Below are 22610 nucleotides of genomic sequence, written 5' to 3'. Positions count from 1 at the left end.
CCCGTACATACATATTCTGAGTTTACAGTGGATCTAATGTGTATTTGAATATAGCAGTGACTAATTGAATATTTCTCTGTAGTAGGGATGGTTGAGGTATTGTTAAACGCTGAACAAGTTGCAACCCAATGAATGAATGGAGATTATAAGTCTTTTCTTAAGCCTTAATATATGGAAGCCTCAGTATATATATTTTACAACTACATTGAAAATTATACACCTAATCTAACTTTTTGAGTTTTATTTGATACTCGGAACGGTTATGGTGACCTTGATATTTTTCCCGAGCCGTTGTGCTCGGGGCACTGAGGTTTGTGGGGAGCGCTGAGTGTGTTGCTCCCTTCCGGCGGAGCGGAGTGAGAGGCCGGGCCGCCCTGGGACAGTGACACCGACACCGAGACCGAGAGGCTCGTGCGTGAGTCCCAGGTCCCGCGGCCCAGCATGAAGCTACTTAAACCTGCTTGGGTCCATCACAATGGTGAGTGGGTGCGGGGACGGGCTGAATGAGGAGGGATGCTGTGCAATGACCGGTGGGCGGGCTGGGAATGGGAATGGTCAGTTGGAGGGAGGATGGGAGGGAGTCGGTACGATTTCGGAGGTGAAGGACCTACCGAGTGAATCCACCTGTGGGAGGGTGCAAAGAATGGCGCCAGAGACAAGATCCGGGGCTGAAATAGCGATGTGGGAGGCAAGGATGGAAAGCGGAATGTGGACGGCGGGGTCTTCGGATTCTTAGGGAAGGGACATGAGGGCGAGCAATGGGATGAGGAGTGACGGCAATTGTCTCTAAGAGTTGATCGGGTTTTACACATTAAAGTAGTGGTGAGGAGCCTCAACTTGTGTAATGATGGATCTCAAGGAATATTAATTGTGAATTGGTGTATTATTGTCACATGTATCGCGGTGCAGTAGAAAACTTTTTTTTGTATGTCACCCACACGGATCATTTCACCACCTCGAGATAGTACAAGGGGAAAACAATAACAGAAAACAAACTAGAGCGTTACAATTATCGAGAACATGCAGTGTCGGTGAACAACAAGGTGGAAGACCACCATGAGGTAGATTGTGCGGTCAAGAGTCCATTTTAACATACAAGAAGTGCATTCAGTAGTCTTGTATCAGGGGAGAGAAACTGTCCTTGAGCCTGGTGAGGCATGCTGACAGGCTTTAGCATCCTTTGGGATATGGTGATTCACAACAATTATGTATGGAAGAATAAACCGTGGGAAGGTTTGCAGATGACAAGGATTGCAGAGCTCAAGAGTTATTTGCACAAGGTTCAAGAGAAGGAAAGTATTTAAAGCTTTTGGTGAGCAGAAATTCAACAGGTGTGGAGTGAAATTGGGAAGTTCTTTTATTTGGCATGATGAGTCTTTAATTTCTTGAGTCTAAATTTTGAAAGCTTGGCAGAGTCACTTTGCAATAAAGGGCTTGCACAAGTGCAAAGAAAAATTCTGGCCATTTATGTTCACAAAGGCAGATACACTGATTGTATGGTTTTAAGAAATAATAAAAAGCGATGCTTTCGGCTTGAAGCTTCCCTCTACCTCTTACCTCAATACTTACACTTTTTACTAAATATTTGCTTATTTTCTAAGTTAGGGCAGGAGATAAGGACATTTGAAAGAGGATCTAGTGTCTTCCCGGCGTATATGACGAATAAACTCTTCGTGGGCTTCCAGCCAGGTACAGATATTGATTTTAACTGACACTTTGATGACAAACTCTGCCATCTTCATCAGTAATGATGCCTGCATATGTCTAGTCCGATGGTATTTATACCCCCATCGTCTACCTGTCCTGATTGGTTAGTCCTCATCTAAACAGGTTTCTGCTGTTTCCAATCAATTTCTGCTTTTTTAGAGCGAGGCCTTTGACTTTGTTAAAATTCTTTTGCTCTAGTTTTATATCAATGGCTTCCTTTACTAGGCACTCCCAAAAGCCATCAGCACAGCACAGTAGTTTTGTGCTGTCGAAGCCAATCCTATGTTCTTCTACTGTCGATTCTCTGGGTAATCCAAATGGATACACCTCCTGTGCTCCTTGGTGCAGGTTTCCAGCATGCGTCCTATCAGGGAATTGTGTAAATGCCAGCCGTCCTGAGCTCCAGGATGGCCAGACTGCAGCACAAAACTACTATGCCATGCCAGTGGCTTCTGGGACTGCCTGATGAAGGAAGCTATTGAAATAAAACCAGAATAAAAGAATTTTAACAAAGACGAAGGTCTTACTCTTAAGTACTGGAAATCGATTGTTAACAAGGTGGGACAGCAGACACCCGATTGGATGAGGACTAACCAATAAGGAGGGACAGACGACGGGGTATAAATACCACCGGTCTAGGCATGCCCAGGCATCATCTCTGATGAAAATGGCAGAGCTGGTCATTGAAACGTTGGTTAAAGTCGATACCTGTACCTGGCTGGATACCCGAGATGACATTTGTCTCCAGTCTGGAATATGCATTAAATTGTGTGTGTACTTTTAATATTCATTCATGGGACATGGTGTCACTGGGCATGCAGTATTTATTGGTTGTGGCTAATCACTCTTAAGAAAGTGATGATTAGCCACCATCTTGGAATATACGTCGTGTTCAATGAAGATAGTTGGTGTTATTGAAAAGCACAAGTCAGGGTGAATACTTTTTATCGGCACTGTATTTGTCAAAAATAGCCATTCTTGTCTTTGGAATGCAACTGTTTTACTCATACTTTGAGCAAGGTTGCCATAGAACATGAAGTTAGAAGGAGCTGGCAAAAGCCTACTGTGAGCACTGAGTAGAGAATTCAAAGTACAACTTGCGAGAACAGATAGATTTATTCTATCGTTTTGCTGATAGGCTGATAAGATTGGATTTGATTGGTTTGCATTCTGAGGAAAAAGTTTCAAAGTTAAAAATAAATTTATTAGCAAAGTACATATGTCACCATATACAATCCTGAAATTTGTATTTTTGTGGCATATTTATTAAATACAAGAAAAATAATAGAATCAATGAAAGGCTGTATTTGATAGGGAGGACAAACAAACCATGTGCAGAAAAAAACAACAAACTATAAATACAAAAGATACAAAAAGAAATAATAAAAAAAACCAATAAATATTGAGAACATAAGATGAAGAGTCCTTGATGGTGAGTCCATAGGTTGTGGGAACAGTTCAGTGATGGGGCGAATGAAGTTATCCCCTTTGGTTCAAGAGCCTGATGGTTGAAGGGTAGTGATTGTTCCTGAACTTGATGGTGTGGGTCCTGAGGCTCCTGTACTTCCTGATGGCAGCAATTTGAAGAGAGCATGTCCTGGATGGTGGAGGGAGGATCCTTGATGATGGATGCTGCTTTCCTAATACAGCGCTCCATGTAGATGTGCTCAATGATGGGGAGTGCTTTACATGTGATGGACTGGGCCATATCCACTATTTTGATGTTTACTGACTCTATCTTGGCTATTTTCCCCTTTTTCAATTGTGTTGCGAATGAACTTTACAGAGGAACAAGCATTCAGTACCGCAGCTGAATGCTTGAAAAGTGAACCTTCTAATAGAGTTCATGAGGTGAAGGTGATTAACCTTGATATCAGTAAAACTGAAGCCAAAGAAAATCAGGCAACACACATAAAAGTTGCTCGTGAACGCAGCAGGCCAGGCAGCATCTCTAGGAAGAGGTGCAGTCGACATTTCAGGCGGAAACCCTTCGTCAGGACTAACTGAAGGAAGAGTGAGTAAAGGATTTGAAAGTTGGAGGGGGAGGGGGAGATCCAAAATGATAGGAGAAGACAGGAGGGGGAGGGATGGAGCCAAGAGCTGGACAGGTGATAGGCAAAAGGGGATACGAGAGGATCATGGGACAGGAGGTCCGGGAAGAAAGACAAGGGGGGGGACCCAGAGGATGGGCAAGAGGTATATTCAGAGGGACAGAGGGAGAAAAAGGAGAGTGAGAGAAAGAATGTGTGCATAAAAATAAGTAACAGATGGGGTACTAGGGGGAGGTGGGGCCTAGCGGAAGTAAGAGAAGTCGATGTTCATGCCATCAGGTTGGAGGCTACCCAGACGGAATATAAGGTGTTGTTCCTCCAACCTGAGTGTGGCTTCATCTTTACAGTAGAGGAGGCTGTGGATAGACATGTCAGAATGGGAATGGGATGTGGAATTAAAATGTGTGGCCACTGGGAGATCTTGCTTTCTCTACTCGTCCCCCCCATCCCTCCCCACTGATCTCCCTCCTGGCACTTATCCGTGTAAGCGGAACAAGTGCTACACATGCCCTTACACTTCCTCCCTTACCACCATTCAGGGCCCCAAACAGTCCTTCCAGGTGAGGCAACACTTCACCTGTGAGTCGGCTGGGGTGATATACTGTGTCCGGTGCTCCCGATGTGGCCTTTTATATATTGGCGAGACCTGACGCAGACTGGGAGACCGTTTTGCTGAACATCTACGCTCTGTCCGCTAGAGAAAGCAGGATCTCCCAGTGGGCACACATTTTAATTCCACATCCCATTCCCATTCTGACATGTCTATCCACGGCCTCCTCTACTGTAAAGATGAAGCCACACTCAGGTTGGAGGAACAACACCTTATATTCCGTCTGGGTAGCCTCCAACCTGATGGCATGAACATTGACTTTTCTAACTTCTGCTAATGCCCCACCTTCCCCTCGTACCCCATCTGTTACTTATTTTTATACACACATTCTTTCTCTCACTCTCCTTTTTCTCCTTCTGTCCCTCGGAATATACTCCTTGCCCATCCTCTGGGTCCCCCTCCCCCCCACTTGTCTTTCTTCCCGGACCTCCTGTCCCATGATCCTCTCGTATCCCTTTTGCCTATCACCTGTCCAGCTCTCGGCTCCATCCCTCCCCCTCCTGTCTTCTATCATTTTGGATCTCCCCCTCCCCCTCCCACTTTCAAATCCCTTACTTACTCTTCCTTCAGTTAGTCCTGACGAAGGGTCTCGGCCTGAAACGTCGACTGCGCCTCTTCCTAGAGATGCTGCCTGGCCTGCTGTGTTCACCAACAACTTTGATGTGTGTTGCTTGAATTTCCAGCATCTGCAGAATTCCTGTTGTTTGCAGTGAAATAGGTAGTTGTGAAGTCAAATGGCAATTGTGTTATACAGAGAAAGCAACATTATGGAGATGGGATAAGTTTGTGAGTGGGTCTCTAATTTCCTAATACCCGGGAGAAAGTCAGGTTGTCCGAAAACTGTCTCTGTAGTGCTGGAGACTGTAGGGGGTCATCTGTTTGGTTTAAACTGGTTGTAGAAAGTTCAGCTTTCTCATTTGTACTCTGTTTCTGAGCTTTGCCATGTTGGAGGATGGATAGCTTTTTGGTTATCCAGCGCAAGTGGTATCTAAGTTTGCAGAGCTTTAATCTCATCACCGGGTTGTTGAATCACTTATCCCATCTCCATTGTGTTGCTTTCTCTGTTTAACATACCTGCCATTTGACTTCACAATGAGCTGTTTTAGGTTTGTCTGACCCCTCCTGTGATCTTGCACACTCTTCATCAGACTAATTTTGCTTCCCTGGCCTGATAACATAAACCGAGGTCATGAAAATGAGGATAAGTCTGGGATACAGTTTCGTAACTGGCAATGTCTTTCAGCTATCGATTTTGCTGTACCTGCCCTGAATCTGATGTTCCTTCTAATTTGTAATGACCAGTGTTCGCAAAAATCTTGTGCTGTGTTATTTTTTTGCCCAGGGACAACGTGCGCACTGAATTTTTAAGTGGAAGTAAACCTGAAGCTATACTAAGAATAATAAACTACAAAGTCCAGTTTGTTGTTCATTGTTTTAAAAAAAAATAAAATAACTGTCAGTAAGAAATTTGATCTCCTCTGGGTCTGATTACTTTCACTCCCATTTATCTGCACTCTCACAAAACGTACAGTTGCAAAAAAAAAGTTTGTGAATCCTTTGCAGTTACCTGGTTATCTGCATTAATTACTCATAAAATGAGGTCTGATCTTCATCTGAGTCACAATCATGGATGGTTGTCTCTTGGGGTGCTAGGAAGACTAAACATTGTGCAGTCATCTGGATACGCATGTGGCTTCAGAGGCTGAAGGCCGAAGCACACACGTGGTTGCAGGTTGGACGTGGAATGGCGGTTGTCAGAACAGATGCATACGCAGCTTTGTGGCGTCGGTCTCGTGCTGCTGCAAGGCACTGATTTTGGTCATCCACAAAGTCAGATGCAGCTTTTCTGGTCACGGCGTGCCACACATCCCTGTCGGCTGCGGACTGCTCAAGTTGTCGAGGCTGGAGGTCTGCCCATTTGATGTATGATTTCAGATTGTCTTTGAATATTTTTTTGGGGCGGCCCTGATTGCAACTGCCATGCTCAAGCTCACCGTAGAGCAGCTGCCTGGGGTTCCTTGTTTCACCCATGCGGATTACATGGCCAGTACAGCGTAGCTGGGCCTGGAGGATCTTTGCCTCAGTGCTTGTGCTGTTAGCTCTGTCAAGGACTTCCTGGTTGGTGATTCGGTCCTCCCATCGAATCCTCATGATCGACCACAGAGAGCACATGTGAAACTGCTCCAGCTGTTTGATGTGCCTGTGGTACAGGGTCCAGGTTTCGCAGCTGTACAGGAGAGAGGTGAGGACCACAGCCTTGTACATCTTGAGCCTGGTTGAAAGCTGAATATCCTTGTGCTCCAGAACTTTGACATGGAGTTTCCCCGAGTATCTGGCTGGCTTTGATCTCTTTATCAAGGGATCCGTCACTGGAGATGGTGCTTCCTAGATACTTGAAGCTCTCCACATTCTTCAGGACAGTGCTGTCGATGGTGATGCATGGCTGAGGAGGGCAACTGTTTGGTGCAGGTTGTAGGAGAACTGCTGTCTTACCGAGGCTGGTTGTCAGGCTGAACAGCTTTGAGGCTGCGGAGAACTTGTCGACTATCGTCTGCAGGTGGTTCTCCTGGTGGGCCATGAGGACACAGTCATCAGCACACAGGGTTCAGTGATGAGCCTCCTCAGCGTTTTGGTCTTTGCAGCAAGGCGTCTCAGGTCAAACATCGATCCGTCTAGGCGATATCTTATGTAAATACCCAGGTCTAGGTCCCTAACAGCATGCTTCAGCATTTGGGTGAAGAAGAGGTTGAAGAGCACTGGTGCTAGAACGCACCCCTGCTTCACGTCATTTGAGATGTTGAAAGTCTCAGATGGGGAACCATCTGAGAACACTTCTCCTGTCGTGCCATCGTGGAGCAGGCGGATGAGTGTAGTGAATTTCTGCAGGCAGCCAAGCTTTCCCAAAATTTAATAGAAAGTCACCATCATAGCCAAACACAATCTACTAACTAATAACATATGAACAATTGTACTTTTCATGTCTTTATTGAACACCTTATTTAGTTGCTCATGGTCTTGGCTGGAAAAATTATGTGAACCCTTGTATTTAATAACTAGCAGAACCTCCTTTTGCAGCAGTAACTTCCACTAGGTGTTTCCTGTGGCTGCTGATCATGGTGAGGAGGAATTTTAGACCATTCCTCTGTACAAAACTGTTTCAGTTCATCAGTATTTGTGGGATACCTTGCATGAACAGCCCTCTTCAGGTCTTGCCCCAGCATCTCAATTAGGTTAAGATCTTCTACTCTGACTTGGCTATCCCAAAACACAAATTTCCTTCTTTTTAAACCATTCTGCTATTGATGTACTCTTGTGTTTTGGATCACTGTCTTAAGCATCATCCAATTTCTATTAAGCTTCAGGTGACAGATTGCTACCCTGACATTCTCCTGTAAAATGTCTTGATATAATTTTAAATTCTTTGTTCCTGCAATGATTGTAAGCTGTCCAAATGCCCTGAGGCAGAAAAGTAGCCCCAAACCATGATGCTTCTTCCCCCGTGCTTCACAATCGGAATGATATTTTAGTGTTGGTTGACAGTGCCCTTTTTCCTCCAAATATTTCAGTGTGCATTTCTGCCAAAAAGTTAAATTTTTGTCTCATCTGTCCACAGGACATTGTCCCAGAAGCATTGTGGAACATCCAGTTAGTCTTTTGCAAATTTGAGACATGTAGCAATGTTTTTTTTTGGAGAGCAGTGGTTTCCTCTGTGGTGTCCTTCCATGAGCACCATTCTTGTTCAGTGTTTTTCTTCTAGTGGACACATGAACAGAGACTTTAGTAAGTTCTAGAAATTTAAGCAGGATTTTTGCTATTACCCTTGGGTTCTTTTCCACCTCCTTCAGCATTGCGCATTGTGCTCTTGGCGTGATCTTTGCAGGACACCCACTCCTAGGGAGAGTAGCAACAGCACTGAGTTTCCTCCATTTGTAGACAATTTCTCTTACTGTGGACTGATGAATACTCAGGTCTTTAGAAATGCTTTTATAGCCTTTCTCAGCTTCATGCATCTCTACAATTCTTCTAAGGTCCTCTGAAAGTTGTTTTGATCGAGGCATGGTGCACATAGACAGATCTTAAGAAGAACAGACTCTGTCAGTAACCTGACTTTGTGTGTCTTTTACAGAGTAAGTCACCTTTACAACCCATACCTCCAGTCTCGTCTGATTGATTGGAACATCAGACTCCAACTAGCTTTTGTAGAAGGCATTACTCCAGAGGTTCACATAATTTTCTGAGCCTAGTCTGTTTAAATGGTGTACTCAATATTGATGAGAAGAAGTATAATTGTTTGTGTCCTATGTTTTGGCAGATTGTGTTTGTTATTGTGATTTAAATGAAGATCAGACCACATTTTATGAGTAATTAACCCACAAAACCAGGTAATTACAAAGGGTTCACAAACTTTTTCTTGCAACTGTACATAGCAGGTGTGGAGCTGGTAATGAGGATTTTCTCGCTGGAGCTTTTGTACACTGTCCATATGTGATTTGCTTGCTAAATGACACTTTTAAAAAGTCAAATTTTCCAATACCACTGCATTCTTATCACTTGCAAATTCTCCAGCAACTTTTGCATCATGACAATACATGCAGGTTACACATGTAGAATTCGACACAGTAAATCAATAATTTCAATAAAAACAATATAAATAAATTAGTTGTAAAGTCGACAGACAAATCATTGCAAAGTCCACGTTGTCAACACCATCTGCATCAGTAACCGGAAATGGAAATGTGATTCTGTACGATCATGAAATATACCTAACATGGCAATGAAGTAGAGGGTGACAACCTTTTGTGAACAGTTTAAATTCCTTTTGCTCTAGTAGCAAAAGATGTTTGCACGCTTGCACCTTTAAGGGAACATTGCCTGAATCCGTCTTGTTTAGCATTGAAATTGTGACAGGCAGCATAATGGAGGCAGTTTTCAATGAAAATATGGATCTTTGTCCCCATAAAGATTGTAAAGCAATTGTTCCTTCCAGTGTTATCAGGAGTAATGTATCCTTGCGATTGTTAGATTGTTAAGAAAAAGAATGAGTAACTTTATCCCATACACAAGGAAATCTGCAGATGTTGGAAATTCAAGCAACATACATAAAAGTTCCTGGTGAATGCAGCGGGCCAGGCTGCATCTCTAGGAAGAGGTACAGTCGACGTTTCGGGCTAAGACCCTTTGTCAGGACTAACTGAAAGAAGAGCTAGTAAGAGATTTGAAAGTAGGAGGGGGAGGGGGAGATCTGAAGTGATAGTAGACGGGAGGGGAAGGGATGGAGCCAAGTGCTGGACAGTTGATTGGCAAAAGGGATATGAGAGGATCACGGGACAGGAGGCCCGGGGAGAAAGAAAAGGGGGGAGGGGGGAAAAACCAGAGAATGAACAAGGGGTATAGTGAGGGGGACAGAGGGAGAAAAAGGAGAGAGAGAAAAAGAATGTGTGTATATAAATAAATAACGGATGGGGTAGGAAGGGGAGGTGGGGCATTAACGGAAGTTTGAGAAGTCAGTGTTCATGCCATCAGGTTGGAGGCTTCCCAGATGGAATATAAGGTGTTGTTCCTCCAACCTGAGTGTGGCTGCATCTTTATGGTAGAGGAGGCCGTGGATAGACATATCAAAATGGGAATGGGACATGGAATTAAAATGTGTGGCCACTGGAAAATTCTGCTTTCTCTGGAGGACAGAGCGTAGGTGTTCAGCGAAATGATCTCCCAGTCTGCGTTGGGTCTCGCCGATATATAGAAGGCCACATCGGGATCACCAGCTCCATCCCTCCCCCTCCTGTCTTCTCATATCATTTCGGATCTCCCCCTCCCCATCCCACTTTCAAATCTCTTACTAGCACTTCTTTCAGTTAGTCCTGACGAAGGGTCTCAGCCTGAAATGTCGACTGTACCTCTTCCTAGAGATGCTGCCTGGCCTGCTGCGTTCACCAGCAACTTTGATGTGTGTTGCTTGAATTTCCAGCATCTGCAGAATTCCTGTTGTTAGAGGTTTGCATTCAGCAGGTTTCCTTAAATTTGTGCTGTTACACTTGATTGAATAGAAAGTCTCCCAGTGTTACTCTGCCCAATTGTATGCTGAGCTGGCCTTTCAGGTTGATTGGTCCTGGCACTGGGACGAAACAGGGAACCTCCCGTGGTGGGTGGTGGTGTTTAAGAGGAGCTTTTGGAATGTTAGGTGTATTATTGTATGATTAAGACAGTGCAGCTCGAGTTGTCACTGGTTTAGTTCTTGTATCTTGCCTGTGTCGCCAAGTTCGGCACCTGGTTGATGTGTGGTGGTTTATTGTTTTTATTTGTATACTTTGTTGTAATGCTTTAGCACAATTTTGATTTTTATACATTGCTATCTCCCAGTTTTACTACTTAAAGTTTTTATTTTTGCTGTTCTGATATTTTTGCCATGTAGGCAACCGGTGGGTGTAAGTTTCCCACACCCTTGAGACACTTAAAACTGTTAGAATAAAGCAGAACAATTGTCGTAAATTTACTCAGTCTATCTTTAGTACAAAGTACTTAATTTCAATATCAGTTGAATCTCAGCATTTTTTTTGGAATACTGCACAGTTCCTTTTCACTGGAAGTGTTTTAATATTAACGGGAGTGCATTAGAAGCAGAAGGATTTAAAGGCAAAGTTAGACAAACAGTGACTTGGCACAGAATTGGAAAAAAGTGACTGAAGTAGCCATGGTAGTCCACTGACACACACATGGAATGAGTTAATTAAGTCTCATTGTCACAGCTGAGCTAAGTGTACAGAAATTCGTGGTGCTCTGTTCATCAATATTTGGCATTGTTAATGTTAAACAATTGCATCTGGGCAGTAAATATAATGCCTAACTCTAGAAGGAGAGGTGAGAAGCTTACTAACTGAAGGCGTGATACTCCATCAAATCTGTTAACAGGGTAATCAAACACCAATCTGTAGGCCTGGTGGCTCAAGAACTGAGCTTGAATCTTGTGATTTATGAAGTCACTTGAATCTCTTGATGGGCAGTAAATTCACTCGGCCCTCCTTATCCACGAGGGATTGGTTCCGGGACCCCTCACAGATACCAAAAAATGTCGATGCTCAAGTCCCTTATATAAAATGGCGTAGTATTTGCATATAACCTCCTGTATACTTTAAATCATCTCTAGATTACATATAATAGCTAATACAATGTAAATGCTATGTAAATAGTTGTTACAGTGTAATGTTTAGCGAATATTGACAAAAAAACTGTACATATTCCTCTTGCTCACAACAAGCAGCGAACGAACGAGACGTGAGGTGAACAATGATCAAACAAGGAGTAAAACTTGTAATACTTGTACAGTAGTTGTTACACTGTCTTGTTTAGGGAATAAGGACGCTTTGGAGGAGACATTTTTTTCACAGTAACAAAGTAGTGAACGAATGAGACGCAAGGTGAATAATGCTCGAACAACAAGCGCTGGAAGGGCACTTCCGGGTTTTCTCGATTAGCGGTTGGTTGAATTCGCGCATGCGGAACTCGTGGATCAGGAGGGCCGACTGTACTGGCTTAGCTGATGATGCCTACATGCCATAAATGAATTAAAAAATTAATTGGTGCTTTATAATCCGTTAAGATTATTTATTTTAATCAAATTTGTTCCTTATTGTTAACTATAGCTTAGCTTCTGAAAATATTTGGAAAAACAGGCTCCACTTCAAACTTGTTTAGCTGCAGACATTAAACTCCAACAGAAATGTTAATTTAGGATAAAAATTGCATTAACAGTACTTGCATTATAGTGAGCCTCTTAACATGACAAATGTAAGCTTCGTCATATCCATGAGGAGAATAAATATGGACATCTAGTCAAAGGTTAATTCAGAAAAGATGACCAAAAGTTGATTTGATGCTTAGCTATGTGGAGAGAGGAAGGCCATGATATTTTGAGGGGGCTTGTTTCAGAGAGTGGGGCGCAGGCAACTGTGGGTATGGTAACCGGTGCCGAGGTGAAGGTGTGTGGAACATCCAAGAACTCAGTATTGGGAACACAGAATATAGACCAGAAGGAGGTTACAACATTAGGCCATTGCCTGGAATTGATGACAAATGCACACCTGAAATGTCCTCTGAATTTCTATAATCTTGGAACTATCTGGAAAACACTGGACAAATTGGCATCTAAAAGCTGTATTAATTAATAATCATGGGAATAACCTCTCTCTGATCTGTCATGCAAAATATTCTGCATTTCAAGTTGAATAAAGTTAATAAAATTCATGTTAATATTTTTTTGCCATGCCTGGGATTTGCAATAACATCCTAAATTGCCAACTGAGGCAAGCTGACATATTCTGGTGGTAGGGCTTTTATTACTGGCAGACATCCCACCCTGCAAAAACTAATTTCAGGGAGGTCTCAACCAGAAGTCTCAACCTCATAGCAGTCTGTGTCAATGAATTTGTTAATTTTGCAAGACATCAGATTCACAAGTGTTTTGTGAGACAGCTGACTTCTGAATTCTGTCTTAATGTGACGCACCATGCTGAATGCCCTTTCTACATCACAATTAGAATTTTGCAGCACCAAAAGCAGCTTCATCAACTGGCAGAGCTCTTTGAATCTCAACTGCCCTGTGCTCACAGATTTTACTTTGGACAGCTTCCCCCAGAACTGATCAACTGGCAAACTTTTGTAGTTTGGCACCAGTCCTTCAAGGTTAGTTGAGACATAATCCAGGACTCACCCCAACATGTCTTTTACAGTCATTTAACCCACCATGGGCAATAGAAAAGTCACTGTTGCAAACAGTGCAGCGAGCAACACTGTCATTATTTTTGACCCCTATTAGGCAGGGGTACACTTTAGTGTAGTCTGGGGTGAAGTACGTTTTATATTTTCTTTTTTTGGAACACTCTGCCATGGCGCTGCAGGACACTAAACTGAACTGATGGACAATGAAAGAGAGAGAGAGAGGTTGACTGTAAAGCCCGCCCACAGAGAAAACTGATAGGTCTACTTAGCACAAAGAGAGACCAATCAGGATGCTCTCTCTGTCACTCTCTCGCTACGTCTGTCACTCACACTCTCTCTCTCCCTGTCGTTGGCTTGCTCTCAAAAAAAAAAGATTTCCAGGATATTATAGATAACTTGCAGGTGTCAGGGAGCCGCTATCGATATGTGAGAGGCTCCTGGAACTTCTGGGAGAGGTGGGATGTCTGTATTGTGTATGGTAATGTGAGTCCAAGTCCCACAAAATGAGATGACTATAAAATTTCAGGAATCTTGTAGCACAGTTAGAAATGGGAGGTATGACAATGAGGGCATTACTGAGTCCTGGCTAAAAGAGGATCGTAGGGAGTTTAACATCCAAGGATACACATTTTATCAAAAGGACAAACAGGTAAGCAGAGGAGGTGGTGTGGCTCTGTTGGTAAAAAAAAAATGAAATCAAATCCTTAGAAAGAGAAGGCGTGATCAGAAGATGTAGAATCCTTGTGGGAAAAGATAAGAAATTACAAGAGTAAAAAGTCCCTGATGGGAGTTAGACAAACCACTGAACAGTTGCTAGGATGTGGGGTACAGATTACAACAGGAGATAGAAAAGGTATATAAAAAGGTCAAAGTTATGATAGTCATGGGGGATTTTAATATGCAGGTGCATTGGGAAAATCAGATTGGTGCTAGATGTCAAGAAAAGGAATGGTATTGGACAGCGTCCAGAAGAGGTACATGAGAGTGATTCTGAGAATGCAAGGGTTAATGTATGAGGAGCATTTAATGGCTCTGAGCCTGTATTTGCTGGAGTTTAGAAGAATGAGAGGCTATCTCTCATAGAGACCAGCAGACACAGTCTCACCACAGAAGGTCGTCCCTTTAGAACAGAGATGAGAAATTTCTTTAGCCAGAGGGTGGAGAATCTGTGGAATTCATTGACACGGATGTCTGTGGAAGGCGACATTGGATATATTTAAAGAGGCGGTTGATAGTTTCTTCATTTTGAAAGGGATTAAAGTTTGTGGGGAAAAGGCAGAAGAATGGGGTTGAGAGGGATAGTAAATCTGCCATGATGGAATGGCGGAGCAGACTCGATGGGTTGAATGGCTGGATTCTGCTCCTATGCCTTGTGGCCTTATGGATTTCTATAATTATTTAACTTTATGTTAGAATGTTTGGGCAGATTTTGAAATTTAGAATATCCAAGTACCGTATAGGAGACAATAAGAATATTGTTCCAATACCCTAATTCAGGTTATCAGTAATTTTTGCTGAAAAATGTGTTTATAATCAGCAGAAAATGGGATTTCTTATCTCCCCAGTAACCTTGATGGAACATCTTTCCAGGTTAACTGTTGAGGGTCATGTTGAGAGAAACAAGAAATGATTTGCAAATTGGATATCCCAGCGAGTAGATGCACTTGTGGGTGAGTTGTGGATAAAAGAAGAGGATAAGCATTTTGAGTACTTTCAACCTATAGATACCGTCAATGTTTACTAATTTCATGTTGGTAGAACAGTGGATTCTGGTGAATTGGGACACATTGGGATCAGTGCATTTTGGCCCAATTGAGAGGCAGGGCCAATTAGCTGAAGTTTCATGGAAATAGTTAAAAAGGTATATTTAAAAAAAAGACCAACTGAGTAACAAATTATGTATTTAAATGAAGTACAGAACAGATTAGAACACTACCAATGCTATTACAGTACTGTAACCCTGTATTAGTTCCTGATAATTATCGATGGAGGAATTCAGTATACACTGCCGTGTATGGGTTGTCCAGGGAGGGTTAGCACCTCTGGTGAAGGAGGTTGTCATGTCCTTTCTGGGGCAGCTCACTCACTTTTGGTCCTCATCGGACATTTGTCTCTCACCTGTGGCTTCAATTAGCTGTTTGCATGAGACATCAGCCACACCCTGGTACATCGCTTTGACAGGTGGGCTAAATCATGTTGGGTAGCTGGTAGGCCTCAAGCCCCCGGTGAAGTAGGAACATGCCCATTCTTGCATGTGAAGTCATCTCTGGTGGATTGGGTAGATTAGATTATCAGTGTGATTCAATGGGCAAGAGGCAACACTGCAACACTTCGTGCAGGTTGAAGGGCGTAAGGCACCCAAGAAGTTATCCCTGCAACTGAAGAATACACCAGTTTGTGACAACAACTCTAACTGGAACCACCTTCTATGCCTGCTTTGAAAGGGAGAATATGATTACAGCTGTGGAGATCCCTGCTGCACCCGGTGACCCTGTGATCTCCGTCTTGGAGGTCGATGTCAGGCTCTCTTTAAAGAGGCAAAACCCTCGCAAGGTGGAAGGCCCCGATGAAGTACCTGGGAAGGCTCTGGAAACTCTTGCCAACCAACTGGCAGGAGTATTCAAGGACATTTTCAACCTGTCACTTACGGGTAGAAGTTCCCACTTGCTTCAAAAAAACAACAATTATACCAGTGCCGAAGAAGTAAAATATGAGCTGCCTTAATGACTATAGAACATAGAATAGTACAGCAGAGTACAGGCCCTTCGGCCCACAATGTTGTGCCGACCCTCAAACCCTGCCTCCCATATAAGCCCCATCTTAGATTCCTCCATATACCTGTCTAATAGTCTCTTAAACTTCACTAGTGTATCTGCCTCCACCACTGACTCAGGCAGTGCATTCCACACACCAACCACTCTCTGAGTAAAAAACCTTCCTCTAATATCCCCCTTGAAATTCCCACCCCTTACCTTAAAGCCATGTCCTCTTGTATTGAGCAGTGGTGCCCTGGGAAAGAGGTGCTGGCTGTCCACTCTATCTATTCCTCTTATTATCTTGTACACCTCTATCATGTCTCCTCTCATCCTCCTTCTCTCCAAAGAGTAAAGCCCTAGCTCCCTTAATCTCTGATCATAATGCATACTCTCTAAACCAGGCAGCATCCTGGTAAATCTCCTCTGTACCCTTTCCAATGCTTCCACATCCTTCCTATAGTGAGGTGACCAGAACTGGACACAGTACTCCAATTGTGGCCTAACCAGAGTTTTATAGAGCTGCATCATTACATCGTGACTCTTAAACTCTATCCCTCGACTTATGAAAGCTAACACCCCATAAGTTTTCTTAACTACCCTATCCACCTGTGAGGCAACTTTCAGGGATCTGTGGACATGTACCCCGAGATCCCTCTGTTCCTCCACACTACCAAGTAACCTGCCATTTACTTTGTACTCTGCCTTGGAGTTTGTCCTTCCAAAGTGTACCACCTCACAATTCTCCAGGTTGAACTCCATCTGCCACTTCTCAGCCCACTTCTGCATCCTATCAATGTCTCTCTGCAATCTTTGACAATCCTCTGCACTATCTACAACACCATCAACCTTTGTGTCGTCTGCAAACTTGCCAACCCACCCTTCTACCCCCACATCCAGGTCGTTAATAAAAATGACGAAAAGTAGAGGTCCCAGAACAGATCCTTGTGGGACACCACTAGTCACAATCCTCCAGTCTGAATGTACTCCCTCCACCACCACCCTCTGCCTTCTGCAGGCAAGCCAATTCTGAATCCACCTGGCCAAACTTCCCTGGATCCCATGCCTTCTAACTTTCTGAATAAGCCTACCGTGTGGAACCTTGTCAAATGCCTTACTAAAATCCATATAGATCACATCCACTGCACTACCCTCATCTATATGCCTGGTCACCTCCTCAAAGAATTCTATCAGGCTTGTTAGACATGATTTGCCCTTCACAAAGCCATGTTGACTGTCCCTGATCAGACCATGATTCTCTAAATGCCTATAGATCCTATCTCTAAGAAACTTTTCCAACAGCTTTCCCACCACAGACGTAAGGCTCACTGGTCTATAATTATCCGGACTATCCCAACTACCTTTTTTGAACAAGGGAACAGCATTCACCTCCCTCCAATCCTCCGGTACCATTCCCGTGGACCGCGAGGACATAAAGATCCTAGCCAGAGGCTCAGCAATCTCTTCCCTTGTCTCGTGGAGCAGCCTGGGGAATATTCCGTCAGGCCCCGGGGACTTATCTGTCCTAATGTATTTTAACAACTCCAACACCTCCTCTCCCTTAATATCAACATGCTCCAGAACATCAACCTCACTCATATTGTCCTCACCATCATCAAGTTCCCTCTCATTGGTGAATACTGAAGAGAAGTATTCATTGAGGACCTCGCTCACTTCCACAGCCTCCAGGCACATCTTCCCACCTTTATCTCTAATCGGTCCTACCTTCACTCCTGTCATCCTTTCTTTCTTCACATAATTGAAGAATTCCTTGGGGTTTTCCTTTATCCTACTTGCCAAGGCCTTCTCATGCCCCCTTGCTCTTCTCAGCCCCTCTTTAAGCTCCTTTCTTGCTTCCCTATATTCCTCAATAGACCCATCTGATCCTTGCTTCCTAAACCTCACGTATGCTGCCTTCTTCCACCTGACTAGATTTTCCACCTCACTTGTCACCCATGGTTCCTTCACCCTACCATTCTTTATCTTCCTCACCATGACAAATTTATCCCTTACATCCCGCAAGAGATCTCTAAACATCGACCACATGTCCATAGTACATTTCCCTGCAAAAACGTCATCCCAATTCACACTTGCAAGTTCTAGCCTTATAGCCTCATAATTTGCCTTTCCCCAATTAAAAATTTTCCTGTCCTCTTTGATTCTATCCTTTTCCATGATAATTATAAAGGCCAGGGAGCGGTGTTCACTGTCCCCCAGATGCTCACCCACTGAGAGATCTGTGACCTGACCCAGTTCATTACCTAGTACTAGATCTAGTATTGCATTCCCCCTGGTCGGCCTGTCCACATACTGTGACAGGAATCCATCCTGGACACACTTAACAAATTCTGCCCCATCGAAACCCTTGGAACTAATCAGGTGCCAATCAATATTAGGGAAGTTAAAGTCACCCATGATAACAACCCTGTTATTTTTGCACCTTTCCAAAATCTGCCTCCCAATCTGCTCCTCTGTATCTCTGCTGCTACCAGGGGGCCTATAGAATACCCCCAGTAGAGTAACTGCTCCCTTCCCATTCCTGACTTCCACCCATATTGACTCAAAAGTGGATCGTGCTACATTACCCACCCTTTCTGTAGCTGTAATAGTATCTCTGACCAGTAATGCCACCCCTCCTCCCCTTTTTCTGCCCTCCCTATCCCTTTTAAAGCACTGAAATCCAGGAATATTGAGAATCCATTCCTGCCCTGGTGCCAGCCAAGTCTCTGTAATGGCCACTACATCATAATTCCATGTATGTATCCAAGCTCTCAGTTCATCACCTTTGTTCCTGATGCTTCTTGCATTGAGGTACACACATTTCAGCCCTTCTACCTTACTGTCTTTACACCGTTTATTCTGCTTCTCTTTCCTCAAAGCCTCTCTGTATGTTAGATCTGGCTTTACTCCATGCACTTCTTTCACTGCTCTATCGCTCTGTGTTCCATCCCCCTCGCAAATTAGTTTAAACCCTCCCGAACTATGCTAGCAAACCTATAGCCCAGTTAACACTCACATCTACAGTGATGAAATGCTTTGAGAGGTTGGTCATGACTAGACTGAAGTCCTGCCTCAGCAAGGACCTGGACCAACTGCAATTTGCCTATCACCATAATAGGTCAATGGCAGATGCAATCTCAATGGCTCTTCACATGGCCTTGGACCACCTCGACAACACAAACACCTATGTCAGGATGTTGTTCATTGACTATAGGTTATCATTTAACACCATCATTCCCACGATCCTGATTGAGAAGTTACAGAACCTGGGCCTCTGTACCTCCCTCTGCAATTGGATCCTCGACTTCCTAACCGGAAGACCACAATCTTGCGGATTGGTGATAATATCTCCTTGCTGATGGTCAACACTGGTGCACCTCAGGGGTGAATGCTAAGACCACTGCCCTACTCTATACCCATGACTGTGTGGCTAGGCATAGCTCAAATATGATCTATAAATTTGTTGATGACACAACCATTGTTGGTCGAATCTCAGATGGTGACAAGAGGATGCACAGGAGTGAGATATACCAACTAGTGGAGTGGTGTCGTAGTAACAGCCTTGTACTCAACATCAGTAAGACGAAAGAGCTGATTGTGGGCTTCAGGAAGGGTAAGATGAAAGAACACATGCCTATCCTCATAGAGGGATCTGAAGTGGAGAGAGTGAGCAGCTTCAGTTTCCTGGGTGTCAAGATCTCTGAGGACCTAACCTGGTCCCAACATATCGATGCAGCTATAAAGAAGGCAAGACAACAGCTATACTTTTATTAGGAGTTTGAAGAGATTTGGCATGTCAACAAAAACACTCAAATACTCTGATAGATGTACCATGTAGAGCAGGCTGTATCACTGTCTGATATGGGGGGCCTACTGCACAGACCAAAAGAAGCTGCAGAGGGTCGTAAATTTAGTTGGCTCCATCTTGGATACTAGCTTACAAAGTACTCAGGATATCTTCAAGGAGTAGTGTCTCAAAAAGGCAGCATCTATTATTAAGGACCTCCAGCACCCAGGGCATGCCCTTTTCTCACTGTTACCATCAGGTAGGAGGTACAGAAGCCTGAAGGCATACACTCAGCGATTCAGGAACAACTTTTTCCCCTCTGCCATCCAATTCCAAAATGGACATTGAACCCTTGAACACTACCTCATTTTAAAAATATTTATTATTTCTGTTTTAACATGATTATTAATTATTCAATGTACATCATTGCAAAGTGCTTTGAGAGACTGGTTTGATCACATCTGAAATCCTGTCTGCCCACTACCCTGGACCCCCATCAATTTGCCTATTGCACCAACGGGTCAACAGAGGACGCCATCTCCACGGCACTTCACTCTGTCCTGACCCACCTGGACAGCTCCAACTCTTACGTCAGAATGCTGTTCATTGACTTTAGTTCGGCATTCAGTACTGTGATCCCCTCCAAGCTGATCGCCAAACTTCGCCAGCTGGATATCAGCTCTTCCTTCTGCAATTGGACCTTGGACTTTCTGACTAACTGACTCCAATCAATTAAGTTAGACAACCTCTCCTCCTCCACTCTCACCCTGAACACCAGCGTGCCTCAAGGTTGTATGCTGAGCCCTCTTCTGTACTCCCTTTCCACCTATGACTGCGTTCATGTACATGGTTCTAACTCCAGAATCAAATTCGCAGACAACACCGTGGTGGTTGGCCTGATCAGAGAGGACGACGAGACAGCCTACAGGGACGAGGTCCAGCACCTGGCCACCGACAAAAACCTGGCCCTTAACACCCAGGAGACCAAGGAGATCATTGTGGACTTCAGGCATGCTAGGAACCACACTCACATCCCCATCTACATCAATGGAGCTGTAGTGGAGCGTGTATCAAGCTTCAAATTCCTTGGAGTCCACATTTCCGAGGATCTCACCTGGTCCCTGAACTCCTCCATCCTGATCAAAAAGGCACAATAGCGCCTTTATTTCCTGTGGAGCATCAAGAAAGCTCACCTCTGTCCCAGGATACTGACGGACTTTTACCGCTGTACCACTGAGAGCATACTCACCAACTGCATCTCAGTGTGGTATGTCAATTGTCCCGTATCGGACCGCAAAGCACTCCATCATGTGGCGAAAACTGCCCAGCGGGTTCTTGGCACCCAATTGCCCACCATTGAGAACATCTACCATAAGCACTGCCTGGACAGAGCGAAAAGCATTATCGAGGATGCATCTCACCCTAACCATGGACTTTTACTCTCTTCCCTTCCGGTAGGCGCCACAGGAGCCTTCGCTCCTGTACCAGCAGGCACAGGAAGAGCTTCTTCCCTGAGGCTGTGACCCTGTTGAACCTCACATCACAGCAATAAGCAGTATTGCACCCATATTGTACTGTCTCAGTACTTTTATATTTGTGTGCTGTAGCACTTACTTTTTATTTGCATTTATTTTGTAAATAACACTATGCTTTGCATTTCTGGTCAGATGCTAACTGAATTTCATTGGTTTTGTATCTGTACTCAGCACAATGACAATAAAGTTGAATCTAATCTAATATACTGTTATTTATCTATCTATCTATCTATCTATCTATTTATTTATCCAGCTATTTATTTATTTATTTATTTATTCATTCATTCATTCATTCATTCATTCATTTATTCTTCTATATGATTGAACTATATATACATTGAACTGCTGCTTTTAAGTAACAGATTTCATTTCACATGCCGGTGATAATAAATCTGATTCTGATTTCCAAGGTTGGGAGAGTGGAACTGTCCCAGTTCAAAGGTATAACACTTTAACAACTCTCCCACACAAGTTTCACTGTCGTGGTTGAATACGACAGACACCAGCATGCTGCCATGTAATTTTGATGAGCTGTAAATGAACAAAACCAGTGCAGACACCTTGTGCAGATAGTGGACTGCCTTCCTACAATGCTTTCGATGATTGCATCCACCAAATCTTCATTTCAACATCAATCAATTTTGACTGTAACATTCAAGATGATTGTCAATACCTTCAAATTCTTTGTAGTCCCTAACTCGTTGAAGTAGTGAAATTGTTTAATTTTCACTCCCTGCTGTTTCTGGCATCTCCAAGCTTGAAACCACAGGGGGCAAAGCAATTCTAAATTGTCTGACTGCTCATTTCTTGCCAATTATCAGTGACAAAAATCACTGCTTGTTGAACACAAACTCACACAACTGATGCTATTTAAAACCTGTGTGTTCTAAGCATTGTGTAGTGTCTAATTGGTACACAAGTTTACTTGAGTGACATGAGTTAGAAACTGTTAAGCAACAGTCTCCTTCCCAATTAAGTGGCATGGTGTCCCAAATAAATGAAGGGAATCATGGATATTTTATCAATTTTTGTTCTTTAAGAGTTGTCCCAAATAAGCAGCTGCCCCAATTAAATGATGGACCAATTAACCAGAATTGACTGTATTTAGATTTGGTTTTTGTATTTATATGAATCAGTTAAAGCTTAAGTTTTTATCTGCTTACAGTAAGGCCTGTTGGAATGACATTGATTTCTGAATCTTGAAATAATGCTTAATGCTTTGCTGTTAGTTTAAAGATATCAGGATCTCCCAGTGGCCACACATTTTAATTCCACATCCCATTCCCATTCTGATATGTCTGTCCAAAACCTCCTCTACTGTAAGGATGAAGCCACACTCAGGTTGGAGGAACAACATCTTATATTCCGCCTGGGTAGCCTCCAACCTGATGGCATGAACATTGACTTCTCAAACTTCCGCTAATGCCCCACCTCCCCCTCGTACCCCATCCG

At 43.5% G+C, this 22610-nt stretch overlaps 1 protein-coding gene across 2 annotated transcripts in view; it reads left to right on the top strand.

The window, feature by feature from the left end:
* The first annotated feature begins 351 nt into the window (after nt 1-351).
* hira (histone cell cycle regulator a) overlaps nt 352-22610 on the top strand; it is a 140805-nt gene continuing 118546 nt past the window's right edge. Inside the window, exons 1-2 of one of the 2 annotated variants that reach the window (XM_072245421.1) lie at nt 395-478; nt 14649-14753. Coding sequence is in view for 1 of the 2 variants with exons in the window: in XM_072245413.1 (XP_072101514.1) it covers nt 442-478 (37 nt within the window). In the remaining variant the exon portion in view is untranslated. Of the gene's footprint in view, nt 479-14648; nt 14754-22610 lie in introns of both variants that reach the window. The other variant, XM_072245413.1, reaches the window with a different exon arrangement.

Source organism: Mobula birostris, chromosome 2 (genome assembly GCF_030028105.1).
Source record: "Mobula birostris isolate sMobBir1 chromosome 2, sMobBir1.hap1, whole genome shotgun sequence".
Lineage (NCBI taxonomy): Eukaryota > Metazoa > Chordata > Chondrichthyes > Myliobatiformes > Myliobatidae > Mobula > Mobula birostris.
Note: the sequence above shows the minus strand (reverse complement) of the source record. Positions and strands in the feature narration are given on the sequence as shown.